At 43.6% G+C, this 14979-nt stretch overlaps 1 protein-coding gene across 9 annotated transcripts in view; it reads left to right on the top strand.

The window, feature by feature from the left end:
• The first annotated feature begins 408 nt into the window (after nt 1-408).
• LOC112248360 (myotubularin-related protein 3-like) overlaps nt 409-14979 on the top strand; it is a 28149-nt gene continuing 13578 nt past the window's right edge. For 5 of the 9 annotated variants that reach the window (XR_006083206.1, XM_042320489.1, XM_042320491.1 and 2 more), the window contains exons 1-9: nt 409-594; nt 7700-7780; nt 8094-8167; nt 9722-9811; nt 10002-10118; nt 11109-11132; nt 14125-14207; nt 14327-14493; nt 14600-14696. Coding sequence is in view for 8 of the 9 variants with exons in the window: in XM_042320489.1 (XP_042176423.1) it covers nt 8165-8167; nt 9722-9811; nt 10002-10118; nt 11109-11132; nt 14125-14207; nt 14327-14493; nt 14600-14696 (581 nt within the window). In the remaining variant the exon portion in view is untranslated. Of the gene's footprint in view, nt 595-3362; nt 3461-7699; nt 7781-8093; nt 8168-9721; nt 9812-10001; nt 10119-10207; nt 10243-11108; nt 11133-14124; nt 14208-14326; nt 14494-14599; nt 14697-14979 lie in introns of those variants that run through there. The other 4 variants (XM_024417315.2, XM_042320495.1, XM_042320490.1 and 1 more) reach the window with 3 other exon arrangements.

Genomic DNA, 14979 nt, shown 5'->3' on the forward strand with positions numbered 1-14979 from the left:
TGATCGTTTCTCAATGCTAAGTTGGTGTCAACATGCACAAAAGCATAGGAAAATAGGTAAATACTGGCTTTCTACAATGACAAATTCTCTCTGGTGGCCTAGTATACGTTTAGGCCTACTAAAAATGTATGTAACGTTAGGACAGATGTAAACAAAGATGGTATAAATAGGTTTAAAAACGGTGTACTTTTCTTGGAAAAGTCTCAACCGAATCCTTGGGACGTCCCAACTGACGCTAACAAGTTAACATTTAAAACGGTTAAGGTTAGGATAGGTGTCAGGGCTTATGGTATGGACGTCCCAACGACACCGGATAGCGTAAAGCTTGCATTTATTTATTTGTTTACATGCTCATGTGATTCGTTTGCGTACCCATCCCCCACATCCAAATAAACGTGGTTACGTTGCGTACCACGTCACGTATAATATTGGGTTGGCGATTCGCAGCGATGGCGACTCGATTCTTCTACGGGACGTATTGAAACTGGCCTCGGATATGACAAATGTATTTCCTAACGTGTAATTTATTGCAAACCCAGTGCACGGATCTTCAACTGGATCATTAACGTTTCTATTGTCATTGCTTTCTCTCTGGTGAGTATGCCGGTTGTTTTCCTGCTTCGGTGTGTTTTGACAGAGGCCTCAGTTTTGGGGTCCGCCCTCATAACAACAACAAAAACAGTTCCAGAAAGAGCAAGCAATGGCCAGCTCTGACTACGATTACTAGCTAACTGTAACTTTAGGACTGGAAGAAACATAACTACGTCGTACCCAAACAGCAATATATTTATTTTGACCTGTCAAAGTCATAACGAGAAAATAGCATTCTCACAGCTTAACTAACTGACGTTAGCCGCTAACTAGCCATGTGATGTATATTGTTTCGATTGACTGGACTAGGCTAGCTCGCCGCTACTAGTTAGCAAACTGGCGTAACGTTAACGTGTGCTACGTTATAAGATGTCTCAAAGAGGAAACTACAACTACCCAAGTTAGCCAGCTAACTAACGTGGTAAACTCCAATCGGGTACAAAATTGTCTATCAATTGTTGACAGTTAACATGAGAAACAGAGAATGGATATTTGGATAATTAGCCAGCCTGCTAACTAACGTTAACGTAGTTGGCTAATAATACGTTTATGATTAGTCTCGCTAACTAATATTAACCTTGAGTTAGCTAGTTATCCAATAATACTCGTTGAAATTGCTATTTTTCTATTGCACGTCGCGAATCGGCCTTTAACATGCATTACATGACCACAAGTATGTGCACACCTTCTCGTTGAACATCTCATTCCAAAATCATGAGCATTAATATGGAGTTGGTTCACCCCTTTGCTGCTATGACATCCTCCACTCTTCTGGGAAGGCTTTCCACTAGGCGCTGGAACATTGCTGTGGGCACTTGCTTCCATTGAGGTTGGGCACTGATGTTGGGTGATTAGGCCCGGCTCGCAGTCGGTGTAACAATTCATCCCAAAGGTGTTTGATGGTGTTGAGTGAGGGCAGGGCTCTGATGTTGTTGTATGCTGTGGCATTACGATTTCCCTTCACTGGAACTAAGGGGCCTAACCTGAACCATGAAAAACAGCCCCAGACCATTATTCCTCCAACTCTGTTGCCGTTGTTTCCACGTCACAATACGAGCACTTACAATTGACCAGGGCAGAAATTTGACAAATTGACTTGTTGGAAAGGTGGCATCCTATGATGTTGAAAGTTATGGCGCTCTCCAGTAAGGCCATTCTACTGCCAATGTTTGTCTATGGAGACTGCATGGCGGTGTGCTCAATTTGTATACACCTGTCAGCAACGGGTGTGGCTAAAACTAGCTGAATCAACACATTTTTGAAGTGCTGTCCACATACTTTTGTGTATTTATAGTGTACCTAGCTAGTTAGCTCTTGAAAGCCCTTCTAGGGTTTTCAGCTGTTTGCTTTGGCCACGGTTGGCTGTGTGTAAACAACAATTGACACTAATCATCGCTTTGCAAAATGTTTTTTAAACATATGCTAATATGCCCCTTTCATATCAGAGAGAAATAATCGTTCAAATAAAAAATATAGACTTAATATATTTTTCTTTGTTCAGATCCATTTGCTGTGTGCACCTCCAGTTGACAAACTACACTTTGTCACCAGCGTTTCCCAAACTTGGTGCTCGTGACCCCAAGGGCTGCACGTTTTGTTTTTTATCCTAACTAACGAATCAAATGATCAAATTTATTATTTGAATTAGCTGTGTAGTGTTAGTGCAAAAACCAAAACGTGCACACCTTGGGATCCCGAAGACTGAAATGAAACAAAATGGAATTCAAATAATTAAACCTACCTTTGTTTTAATAACCCCAAAATAACAGAAATGTTGTTTCATCGCTCAGCACTATATTCTAATTGCTTGCCTTGCTAGCGTAATCTCTGTAAAGATAACAGTCAAGGCAAACTGCTACCGTTCACCAGTAACGTTAGTTGGCTATCTGGAATTCAAAAGTTTCTGCTTTGATGCATGATTACTAATGTGTTAGTAGAATTATCTGATAGGCTAGTTCTTCTCTACTGGTCCTCGATCAGTGTTGGTGATTCACACAGTTAACAATAAATAGTTTGAGAAACATGTTTTTATTCACTGCTGGATAGATTGGCTTTGAATGTCACATGTTTTGATAATATCAGGTTTATCTGTCAGAACATTACAGCTAGACTAGCTCTTGCCCTTATCATGACTCCAATTCCCTTGCACTACAGTGGAGTCAGTGAACGTCCCTTTTTGCCTTGTGAGGGAAATGGTGAGGATTATTAACATTTCTAAATGTTAAAACAGAGCCACAGGATTGTAGTTAACATGGAGCTGTGGTCAATACGTTCGTTCAGCTGAGAACCCATAGTAGGGAAGTTATCAGGCTTCTTGGGTTCTCAAGACCAGCACATGCAACTACTCAACCTTTACTCTTCCCCAGAACATCACACAGATCCTCACTCTTTCCTCATATCCTCCTTACGTCACTGAGATGGGAAGTATTCACTTTGAGAGATGATGATTTTAAGCCTTTGCTTGAGTGTTGCAGGTTCAGATCAGATGCATGGTAGTCACATGACAGGACTGAGGCGCTAAGCCTGCCCTGTGTGACTCTGCATACAGAGCCAGACTGAGCTGAGGCCATGGGTCACGAGCCTGCTGATGTTAAAAAAAACATGCTTTGTTGGTATGTCCGCACGCACACCAGTGTGTGTGTGACAGATATGTTTTATCAGTCAGTGCCAGCAAGGAGGAGGGTACCTCTGGAGCATGCCCTGCTAACTTAGCTCTTGGCTCAGTCAGGTGACAGAATGACGTCCCTTTAGGCTGTGCCTAGGTCTTCACAATCTAGTAGGTTCAGGTTCTACGGTTCAGAAAGGAATCGGGCTCTTTCAGTCTGCAGGGTCTGACATTTTACAAGCATTTGTGGGACTGTTAATGCAGGTAGGTTGAGGTGAGACAATGAAGGTGCAATGTAAAAGCAAAATGGCTCGGTTTGTAGAGCTGTGCGACAGAATTAATTTGAATTCAAGTTTTAGAGCAAAGTTCCAAATGCCTGTATCGCAGAAATCGAAGTTTGTTTAAAATTATTATAATAATGTATGAGTGTTCTGTGTCTTTGGTTTCGACTCCCTCTGTGCTGTGTGCACTGTGCAACTTCCCACTCGCACACAGACACCAAGCCCCTCCCACTCACAGAAAAGACGAAAGATGACTTCTTGCTTTCTGACAACAAGCCATTTAAACTCTCTATTTGAGGTTTGGTCCAACAGAATCGGTCATATGGATACCGTAACGCTCAGACATTATTTGACTGAAATTAGACGAGAACTTAATCTTTCTAACGATAGCCTTAGTGGTTAGAGCGTTGGGACAGTAACCGAAATGTTGCTGGATTGAATCCCTGTGCTAACAAGGTAAAAATCTGTCGTTCTGCCCCTGAGCATGGTAGTTAACCCACTGTTCCCGGGTGCTGAAGACGTGACTAGGTATCCCCCTTTCCTTTGTCTGAACGCCCAAAATGTACAGTGCCTTCAGAAAGTATTCACACTCCTTGACTTTTTCCACATTTTGTTGTGTTATAGCCTGAATCTAAATTAATTAAATTGAGATTTTTGGTTACTGGCCTACACACAATACCCCATAATGTCAAAGTCGAGTTATGTTTTTAAAAATATTTACACATTAATTAGAAATTAAAACCTAAAATGTCTTGACTCAAAAAGTATTCAACCCCTTTGTTATGGCAAGCATAAAGTTCAGGAGTAAAAAATTTCTTAACAAGTCACAAGTTGCATGGACACACTTGTGTGCAATAATAGTGTTTTAACATTAATCTTGTATGACTACTACATCTCTGTACTCCCCCACACACTTTGGATGGTGAATCAATACACCCAGGCACTGCAAAGATAAAGGCGTCTTTCCTAACTCAGTTGCGGGAGAGGAAGGAAACTGCTCAGGTATTTCACCATGAGGCCAATGGTGACTTTAAACAGTTAGTTTAATGGCTGTGATAAGAGAAACCTGAAACAACATTGTAGTTACTCCACAATACTAACCTTATTGACGCAGTGAAAAGAAGGAAGCCTGTACAAAATACAAATATTCCAAAACATACATTCTGTTTGCAACAATGCACTACAGTAGTGCTGAAAGAAATGTGGCAAAGCAACTAACTTTTTGTCCTGAATACAAAGTGTGATATTTGGGGCAAATCCAAATCTTCAAGCGTAGTGGTGGCTGCATCATAGGGGTATGCTTGTAATTGTTAAGGGCTGGAGAGTTTTTTTTGTTGTTGTTTTTTTTCAGGATAAAAAAACAAACATAATGTTGCTAAGCACAGGCAATCCTACAGGAAAACCTGGTTCAGTCTGCTTTCCACCAGACACTGGGAGATTAATTCACCTTTCAACAGGACAATTATCTAAAACACAAGTATACATCTACAGTGGAGTTGCTTACCAAGAAGACTGAATGTTCTTGAGTGGCCGAGTTAGTTTTGACTTAAATCTGCTCGTAGATCTATGGCAAGACTTAAATTGTTGTCTAGCAGTGATCAAAAATCAAGCTCTGTCAAATTGGTTGTTGAAAAGAATGGGCAAATATTGTAACATCCAGGTGTTCAAAGCTCTTAGACTTACCCAGAAAGACTCACAGCTGTAATCTCTGCCAAAGGTGATTCTAACATGTATTGACTCAGTGGTGTAAAAACTCTGTAAATGAGATATTTCTGTATTTCGTTTTCAATCAATTTTGCAAACATTTCTAAAAACAGTGTCATTATGGGGTATTGTTTGTAGATGGGTGAGAATAAAACATTTTAAAAACATTTTAATTCAGGCTGTAACGAACATTTTGAATAAGTTGGTGTATAAATACTTTCTGAATGCACTGAAGAACAGAGCAGACCCTACTAATACGAAAGTATCAATGAACATGGAAAATTAATGCTCAGTTTTTCATTGCAGTACCACACACTGCTAGCAACATTTTAGTGACAGACTGTGCTGGCTGTCTACTCTGTTTTGTATATGTAGAATGAGTAATGAATGACACGTTTATACAATGCATTTGGAAAGTGTTCAGACCCCTGGACTTTTTCCACATTTTGTTACGTTACAGCCTTATTCTCTAAATGATCAGGATTCTTAAAAAAAAAATACAATCTACACGCTACCCCATAATGACAGCAAAAACAGTTTAATTGTACATTTTTGTGGCACATTTGATAAACATTTTAAAACCGATACCTTATTTACATAAGTATTGAGTCCCTTTGCTATGAGACTCAAAATTGAGCACAGGTTCATCCTGTTTCCAGTGATCATCCCTGTGATGTTTCTACAACTTGATTGGAGTCCACGTGTGGTAAATTTAAAATTGATTGGACATGATTTGGGAAGGCACATGTCAGAGCAAGAACCAAGCCATGAGGTTGAAGGAATTGTCCGTAGAGCTCAGAGACGGGATTGTTTCGAGGCACAGATCTGGGGAAGGGTACCAAAACAATTCTGCAGCTTTGAAAGTTCCCAAGAACTCAGTGGCCTCCATAATTCTTAAACGGAAGAGGTTTGGAGCCACCAAGACTCTTCCTAGAGCTAGCCGCCCTAACTGAGCAATCGGGAGGAGAGGGCCTTGGTCAGGTAGGGGACCAAGAACCCGAGGGTCACTCTGACTGAGCTCAAGAGTTCCTCTGTGGAGGTGGGAGAACCTTCCAGAAGTTCAACCATCTCTGCAGCACTCCACCAACCAGCCCTTTATTGGAGAGTGGCCAGATGGAAGCCACTACTCAGTAAATGTCACATGACCGCCTGCTTGGAGTTTGCCAAAAGGCACCTAAAGGACTCTCAGACCATGAGAAACAATATTCTCTGGTCTGATGAAACTACTCTTATTCAGTACTTTGTTGAAGGACATTTGGCAGTGATTACACTCAAGTCTTCATGGGTATGATACAAGCTTGGCACATCTGTATTTGGGGAGTTTCTCCCATTCTTCTCTGCAGAGCCTCTCAAACTGTCAGATTGGATGGGGAGCATTGCTGCACATCTATTTTCAAGTCTCTTCAGAGATGTTAGATCGGGTTCAAGTCCGGGCTCTGGCTGGGCCACTCAAGGACATTCAGAGACTTGTCCCGAAGCTACTCCTGCATTGTCTTTGATGTGTACTTAGGGTCGTTGTCCTGTTAGACTGGGGCGAAGGTTCACCTTCCGAGGTCCTGAGTGCTCTGGAGCAGGTTTTCACCAAGGATCTCTCTGTACAATGTTCCGCTCATCTTTCCCTCAATCCTGACTAGTCTCACAGTCCCTGCTGCTGAAAAACATCCCCACAGCATGATGCTGCCACCACCATGCTTCACCATAGGGATGGTGCCAGGTTCCCTCCACATGTGACGCTTGGCATTCAGGCCAAGAAGATCAATATTGGTTTCATCAGACCAGCGAATCTTGTTTCTCATGGTTTGAGAGTCCTTTAAGTGCCTTTTGGCAAACTCCAAGCTGGCTGTCCATGTGCCTTTTACTGAGGAGTGGCTTCTGCCTGATTTGAAGTGCTGCAGCAATGGTTGTCCTTCTGGAAGGTTCTCCCATCTCCAAAGAGGAACTCTTGAGCTCTGTCAGAGTGACCATCTGGTTCTTGGTCACCCCCACCCCCCGACCAAGGCCCTCTCCCCCGACTGCTCAGTTTGGCTGGGTAGCCAGCTCTCGGAAGAGTCTTGGTGGTTCCAAACTTCTTCCATTTAAGAATGAATGAGGCCACTGTGTCCTTGGGCACCTTCAATGCTACCCTTTCCTTCAAACCTTCTGTTACCCAGATCTGGTACCCTTCCCCAGATCTGTGCCTTGACACAATCCTGTCCTCCCCCCCTTATCAGATCTGGTACCCTTCCCCTGATCTGTGCCTTGACACAATCCTGTCCCCCCTTATCAGAATTGATGAGCATAGTATACTGTGGCCCAACTGGACGTAAATGGCGTTTTTCCATTACATAAATGTGTTTTAAGTGTTGTCTCTCACCTCACTTGCAGCCTACTGTACCCACCAGCACAGCTATATTTACCAGGGAATGAAAAGGTCTATTGTAGATTGAATGTTCCAGAGAAAAGTAAGCTGTTTGCAGATTAACTATTTGATCATTCCTTATAATAACTAGTTTCATGTTCTCTTTTTTTCTTTCTACAGAATTCAATGTCTTCACTCTAACTGAAATTTGCAAAACAGGATCATCAGGATAGCACCTCATCTGTTGCTTGTTCTCTTTTGGTACGTGGCAAAACCGGTGCACATCACAGTTCTCGCTACTCATTTTGTTTAGTTACTTATCATTTTGAAGTGATAACCTATTGAAAAGAACATCTTTGTCTGCGTAAGAGCTGTATTTAATTTTCTACATGTGACACAGAATGACTGTGTGCCCTGCACTCCAAATCCAGGTACTGCAGGGTGTTACTCTCATCCATGTGATCACTGTTAATGAGATATTGTTTACAAGGGATCCTCTGCAATAAGAGAGTACTGTAGTCCAGTTTTATGGCGCAATCAAATGAGATCTTTCCCCTTGTTCCACTCTCTACAGACTTAGATTTGGGGTCCAGTGAAGAAGGCCTGTGTTCCTTGTCCAGTGACCCACACTCCTTCACAAGGGCCATGGTAAAGTGCATCCTTCATCATGACCGTTTTCTATCTACCAGTGAAGAAGAGCTATCTGTGTGTGTGCTGTCTGCCGAACCGGAAACTCCATTGATTTTCAGCCTTTTTAAATCCGCTGTGTTTACTGGTAGCTAGATGGTTGCATCGGAGACAGTGTCAAAGTTCCACCCAGTCTGCTGCCTCTGCAGGGATTGTTTGATTTTGACTGGAAGCCTTAGTGATATGGAGTAGTATTACCACTGCGTGTAATGAGTTACATCTTGGTCAATCATAAACCTTGCTCTGAAAGTGTGTGTGTGCGGGGATTGACATTAAGGGTAGCCCTATAACTTGGGTGGGTGTGTGACCTCAGCAGTCACACAACTTGAGCCTGCTTGTGGAGGTTGCCCCATTGGCAAGGAGATATAAAATACCTGATATCAATCCAAAAAAATACTCCTGGTTTGCCTGATGGGTGAGTGTCTTTCAGACCGTAAATACCTGATGTGTATGTCTTTTTATGTGTGTGTGTCTGCCCGTGTGTGTTGTGCGTTCCTGTGCCTGCCCCCTGACTGGCCCCTACAGACTGTTACCCCAGCCATGCGGACGAACAGGACACTGAGCTTGGCTCCCAGACAGCGTTCAGTTGGTGGGATGGTCGCACTGAGCCTGCTGCCCCAGCCATGTCTTTTATCTGCAATGTCTACGGACCACCCTAATCTCTCTTTGTCCTTGCCAGTATTGCCATTATGTTCTCACTAGACTGAACTCCTATTGTGTCCTAGCCTTACCGCCCATGGGCCCCAGGGTGCTGCTGAAACGGACCGGGACAAAGCAAAGAGCACAGGGCCCTGTTTCAGAAGGCAGTTTAAACATTTTTTCTACAATTTAGTCCCTGAATAAAAACTATTTAACTGCTTATGTGTTCATGCCTCACATTACCATCAAAGAAATGTCCTCTGTGGGTTTCTGAAATATGCTCATTAAATTGAGAAGTATGGTATGCAACATCAAAGAGCTCCTCACGTGTGGCACAGACGGATACCAATAGAAATCAAAGGGGACTATAATTGGATACAGCCACCCAAATTACATTTAGACCTGTAATTATTTAAGACACTTGGTTGTAAAAGGATTACTTATGATATTTTGTACTTGGCGTAGTGTGCTCTGTAGCCGGTATCTGTTTCTGGCTCTGAACTGGGTTACACAGACAAACTTTAGTACCATGCCAGGCTGTCAGCCAAGGGTGAGGTACTCTTCGCAGGGGACTTGGGCCTGGTGTGTGTGGTGGATTGAGAGATTGCACAGGGATGATTTAAGACCACACACCTATTTATAGTTGGTTTTAGTATCAACACTCCTCTGATTACATTTGGCTTCATCATTGGCTGTTTGTGAAAGCCTATTCAATTAAGTTACTGTCAGAGGTATGGTTAAATGTGGGAGTGGTTGGAGAATGGCTACAGTCGATGCTGGTTGTAACCAGTGAATGGGGATAGTAGTGGCCTATTGAGTTATTTTACAAGACAACGGACATTCCACATAATCAACAACATATTTTCTGATTGGCAGGAGGAGGAGGGGCCGCAGAGCATGGAATGTATCCAGGCCAATCAGATCTTCCCCAAGAAGCCCCCAGTCCTGGAGGAGGGGAGCCTGCAGGTGAGAACACTAATTGCCGGAGCTGGTTAGCACAATGCCAAGTCATGCCTGTACAGTTATCGCAAAGTCATTCTTCTACATGTGTTTGTAATGGTAATTTAGAGGTATGTATGTAGGTGTGTATTTATATGGCACCTTTACAAGTGACAAGGTTCTGTGCTCTTTGATAACTTCCCTCCTGTGGTGCCAGGTGCCCTTTCCCGAGCTGCATGGGGAGTTCACAAAGTACGTGGGGAGAGCGGAGGATGCAATCATCGCCATGTCCAGCTACCGCCTCCACATCAAGTTCAAAGAGTCCATCGTAAATGTAAGTACTGCCGACTAACTAAGTGAAGGCTTGGGACTTGATAGCACACAGTTTATCACCCAGCTCTAACACACACTTTAATTTCACAGACAGTGCCTAAGTGTCTGAAGAAACTCTACAGCTGGTCAGTAAAGTGAAACCCTATTGTCTCCAGTCTCTGTGCACCTTGACTTTTTATGAATGGAGACTGTGTGCTGGGTCCAGTGACAGTGTACCACTACTGTTGTGGTAACAAGGCAGGCAGTCTGGAGAGGGCATTCTCAGTTTTGCTTTTCTCTTTCCACTTGCCGTTGCCATGGTTGCAAAGATCCCATCGGGGATGCACAACACTTCCGCCCTCTCCCCCTTTTGCCGTGTTATATAAAGACCGTCTTTGTTACCAATGTGTGGTTATTCTTAGAAATTGATATCTCATTATTACACTTCGTAGTATAGAACATTCCTCCAATTTACAAACAAATGACACTGCTTCACTTCCTCTCACTGTAGTAGTATAGTACCGTAGTGATCAACATCATTGTTGTGCAGGTTCTGCGCCTTTTGGATTGGCATGTTTTTACATATACAGGGACGTTTTTGCTCAATCACCTGTGTTAAAATGTTCCAGTTCTTACCAGCTAGCCCACCTGTTTTTTTTTTCCCCTCCTTTTTCTGCCGTCAGTCTAGTTATATTGGAGCTGAATCTCACTATGTTTAATAAAACGGAGTGTGTGTTCTCTTCACACTTTTGGGTTGGATGGTAAAGCGTTTGCATCACATGGCTGTGGTTCACCACTCACATAAAGAGAGAATGGAGAGAGGGAGCGCGCAGTGAGGCAGGCCGTTAACAAGCATCCGAGGAATTCATTGTGTGGTCAGATGTAGATTAGAGAGCAGGAATTATAACAGAGCGTAAGGAATGTGTGGCCAGGCAATAGCAGCAGAACAGACACAGCTTTAACTCTGTTTCCCTTGTCTCTATTGTCTCTCCTGTTTTGTTTTGAACAACAGAGTGACAGTTGTTGTGAGGTGTCAGTAAGTACCCAGCAGCCCCTGCATGCACAGTGTGTTGCCCTGCTCACAGACTGGGCTGGGATGGATAATGACATGGCAACTGTGTGTGAACCTGTTGAACACTGACCGCCAGTCCATTCTGCATGGCATTGGACCGTGTTGGAATTGTAAAACCAGCATTCGCTGCACTCCCCTCTGAGTCACTGCAGAGCAGAAAATGTGCTTTTGGGTGAAACTTTGCCCTTCCATTTCCTGGTTGCTAAAATTCTATAATGTTTGCCTAATTTCAGTTTGTGACCAAACAAGCAATGTATAGTGTAAAGGTCCAGATGCTGCTGTTTTTCTGATCTACCTGATAATTAATTGCACCCACCTGGTGTTTCAGGTCTTAATCAGTCCCTGGGGGGAAAAAGCAGTGGGACTGGTTTCGAGGTCCAAAGTTGAGTTTGAGTGGTGTTGAGAATGATCGTATGATCTAAACCACTGTGACATTTATTTTTTCAATAACCCAAAATAATATTATTTTCAGCTGTGTGAAGCTGTTGTACAAAACAACAGACACAAAAAAAAGACACAAAAGCTAAACTCACTCCTCGATCACACCTACAGCGTCATTGTGTTTTGGTCCAATGGAACGCTGTGTTTGTCTTGCAGCATTTGCGTTGCAGAGGCAGTTGCAGTGTGTTCTATGTGGTGACTACATTGGATAAATCGAACGTATGCATCAAATTGTACGCTTAGACGGATTGACAGCAATAACAGAAGGTGAATGTTGAACTTTTTTTGCATACATATCCAGATGATGCTGCGTACCATTTTGCACAAGGACGCTGTACAGTCATGGCCAAAAGTTCTGAGAATGACACAAATATTAATTTTCAAAAAGTCTGCTGCCTCAGTTTGTATGGTGGCAATTTGCATATACTCCAGAATGTTATGAAGAGTGATCAGATGAATTGCAATTAACTGCAAAGTCCCTCTTTGCCATGCAAATTAACTGAATCCCCAAAAAACATTTCCACTACATTTCAGCTCTGCCACAAAAGGACCAGCTAACATCACGTCAGTGATTCTCTCGTTAACACAGGTGTGAGTGTTGATGAGGACAAGGCTGGAGATCACTCTGTCATGCTGATTGAGTTCGAATAACAGACTGGAAGCTTCAAAAGGAGCGTGGTGCTTGGAATCATTGTTCTTCCTCTGTCAATCATGGTTACCTGCAAGGAAACATGTGCCGTCATCATTGCCTTGCACAAAAAAAGCTTCACAGGCAAGAATATTGTTGCCAGTAAGATTGCACTTAAATCAACCATTTATCAGATCACCAAGAACTTCAAGGAGAGTGGTTCAATTGTTGTGAAGAAGGCTTCAGGGCGCCGAAGAAAGTCCTGCAAGCGCCAGGACCGTCTCCTAAAGTTGATTCAGCTGCGGGATCGGGGCACCACCAGTACAGAGCTTGCTCGGGAATGGCAGCAGGCAGGTGTGAGTGCATCTGCACGCACAGTGAGGTGAAGACTTTTGGAGGATGGCCTGGTGTCAAGAAGGGCAGCAAAGAAGCCAATTCTCTCCAGGAAAAACATCAGGGACAGACTGATATTCTGCAAAAGGTACAGGGATTGGACTGCTGAGGACTGGGGTAAAGTCATTTTCTCTGATGAATCCCCTTTCCGATTGTTTGGGGCATCTGGAAAAAAGCTTGTCCGGAGAAGACAAGGTGAGGGGTTGCATCTCAGCCAAGGGAGTGGGCCCACTCACAATTTTTCCTAAGAACACAGCCATGAATAAAGAATGGTACCAACACATCCTCCGAGAGCAACTTCTCCTAACCATCCAGGAACAATTTGGTGACGAGCAATGCCTTTTCCAGCATGGAGCACCTTGCCATAAGGCAAAAGTGATAACTAAGTGGCTCGGGGAACAAAACATTGATGTTTTGGGTCCTTAATCCCATTGAGAACTTGTGGTCAATCCTCAAGAGACGGGTGGACAAACAAACAAACAAACAACCCACAAATTCTGACAAGCTCCAAGCATTGATTATGCAAGAATGGGCTGTCATCAGTCAGGATGTGGCCCAGAAGTTAATTGACAGCATGCCAGGGTGGATTGCAGAGGTCTTGAATAAGAATGGTCAACACTGCAAATATTGAGTCTTTGCATCAACTTCGTGTAATTGTCAATAAAAGCCTATGACACTTGTGAAATGCTTGTAATTATACTTCAGTATGCCATAGTAACATCTGACAAAAATATCTAAAGACACTGAATCAGCACAGTTTGTGGAAAACTTTTGGCCACGACTGTAGGTGTGATCGAGAAAGCTTAGAACGGATCTACCAATTATCAGGCTAGATCTATAACTTACATTTTTATGTGAATTTGGTTGAGTTGCCCACGAAGCTACATGTTGGATCTCTTCAGTATAATACTGTAGTTTTGGTGGTATTTGCCTAGATCAGATGAGGGTTTAATAGACAGTAAATATGAGGCGATAGGGCTGCAGATTAACATTTACTGCACATTGATCCAGCAGTTTTACGTACTGAATCAGTACACGAGGGAAGCACATCAAATCGGAAGGCGGTGCTAAAGGAGATGTGAAAATGGCAACCTTTGCCTGGGAAATGCTATTTGACATCTAATGCAGCTAGTTTGCAGCTGTGAAGGAGTAGTATGTGCTCAGATTTTCAAGGTGACAGCAGTGTAGCCTTTAGTTCTCCTGGCATGATCGGCATTATCACACTTAACGTGAAACATTTAACTAGCCTACTAACTTGTTTTGAAATGTTAACATTTTGTTGGTGGTGATATTGCACAAGCATTTACTGCATGTGCTTGTGACTTCTGCTCTTACTTTAGGATGTCCCCTTGTGTGACTGTAGAGCACATGTAGGCCTAGAGCCTGAAACTAGCTTATTTGTTTGTGCGAGAGAAAGTCAGCTTGCTGGTTTGGAGATTGTGGTACACCAGAGTGTGACTGTTGTGTTCCTGTGTCTGTTTATTCTCTCACCAGATCCCTCTGCAGCTCATAGAGACTGTGGAGTGTCGTGACATGTTCCAGCTCCATGTCACCTGCAAGGACTGTAAGGTCATCAGGTAGGAGGACCAACTGAAACAATACACACATGCATATTGCGTGCAACATTTTTGCTGATGTTCATGTCTTGGTTTAGGCCTATAAGTTAGTATGTATGATTGTGCTGCTTGTCTCCCAGGTGTCAATTCTCCACCTTAGAGCAGTGTCAGGAGTGGCTGAAGCGGCTGAACGCTGCGGTCCGCCCTCCGTCTTGCTTGGAGGACCTCTTCTCCTTCCCCTTCCATGCCTGGTGTGTGGACGTGTACGCCGGGGAGAAGGAGCAGCACGGGGAGCTGTGCAGGCCAGGTACATAGACCAGGACACCGGTGTCCTCAGACAACCTCTACTCAGATCCTTCCTGTCATTTTGGCTAATCTCATCTCTCCTCATGTGTCCCTGTGTGCTCGGTTAGGAGAGCATGTGACCTCCTGGTTCAAGAATGAGGTGGAGAGGATGGGCTTTGACACTCAAAACGCCTGGAGGATATCTGACATCAACAGCAAGTTCAGGTATGAGCAGCTAACAGTCCCCTGACAGCCTGCATCCTACAGGGATGATCTGATTACCAGGCCTCCCAGGGTAGTGCCATGATAACTGTCTGCTGTCACCCTGCTGCACACACTGCTCTGTGTGTCTGATACAGAGGCTGTTTGTACTGTTGTCCTCCACTGGTGAGGAGCCTCCTGTAGATAAGGACCTTGTCCAGGATTAGGTGTCCAGGAATAGGGACTTTTTAGAGGCATCACTCAGCCTGTGCCCCCCTCTCCGCCTGTTCTAACCCCTGCCCCCCTG

Source organism: Oncorhynchus tshawytscha, linkage group LG04 (genome assembly GCF_018296145.1).
Source record: "Oncorhynchus tshawytscha isolate Ot180627B linkage group LG04, Otsh_v2.0, whole genome shotgun sequence".
Lineage (NCBI taxonomy): Eukaryota > Metazoa > Chordata > Actinopteri > Salmoniformes > Salmonidae > Oncorhynchus > Oncorhynchus tshawytscha.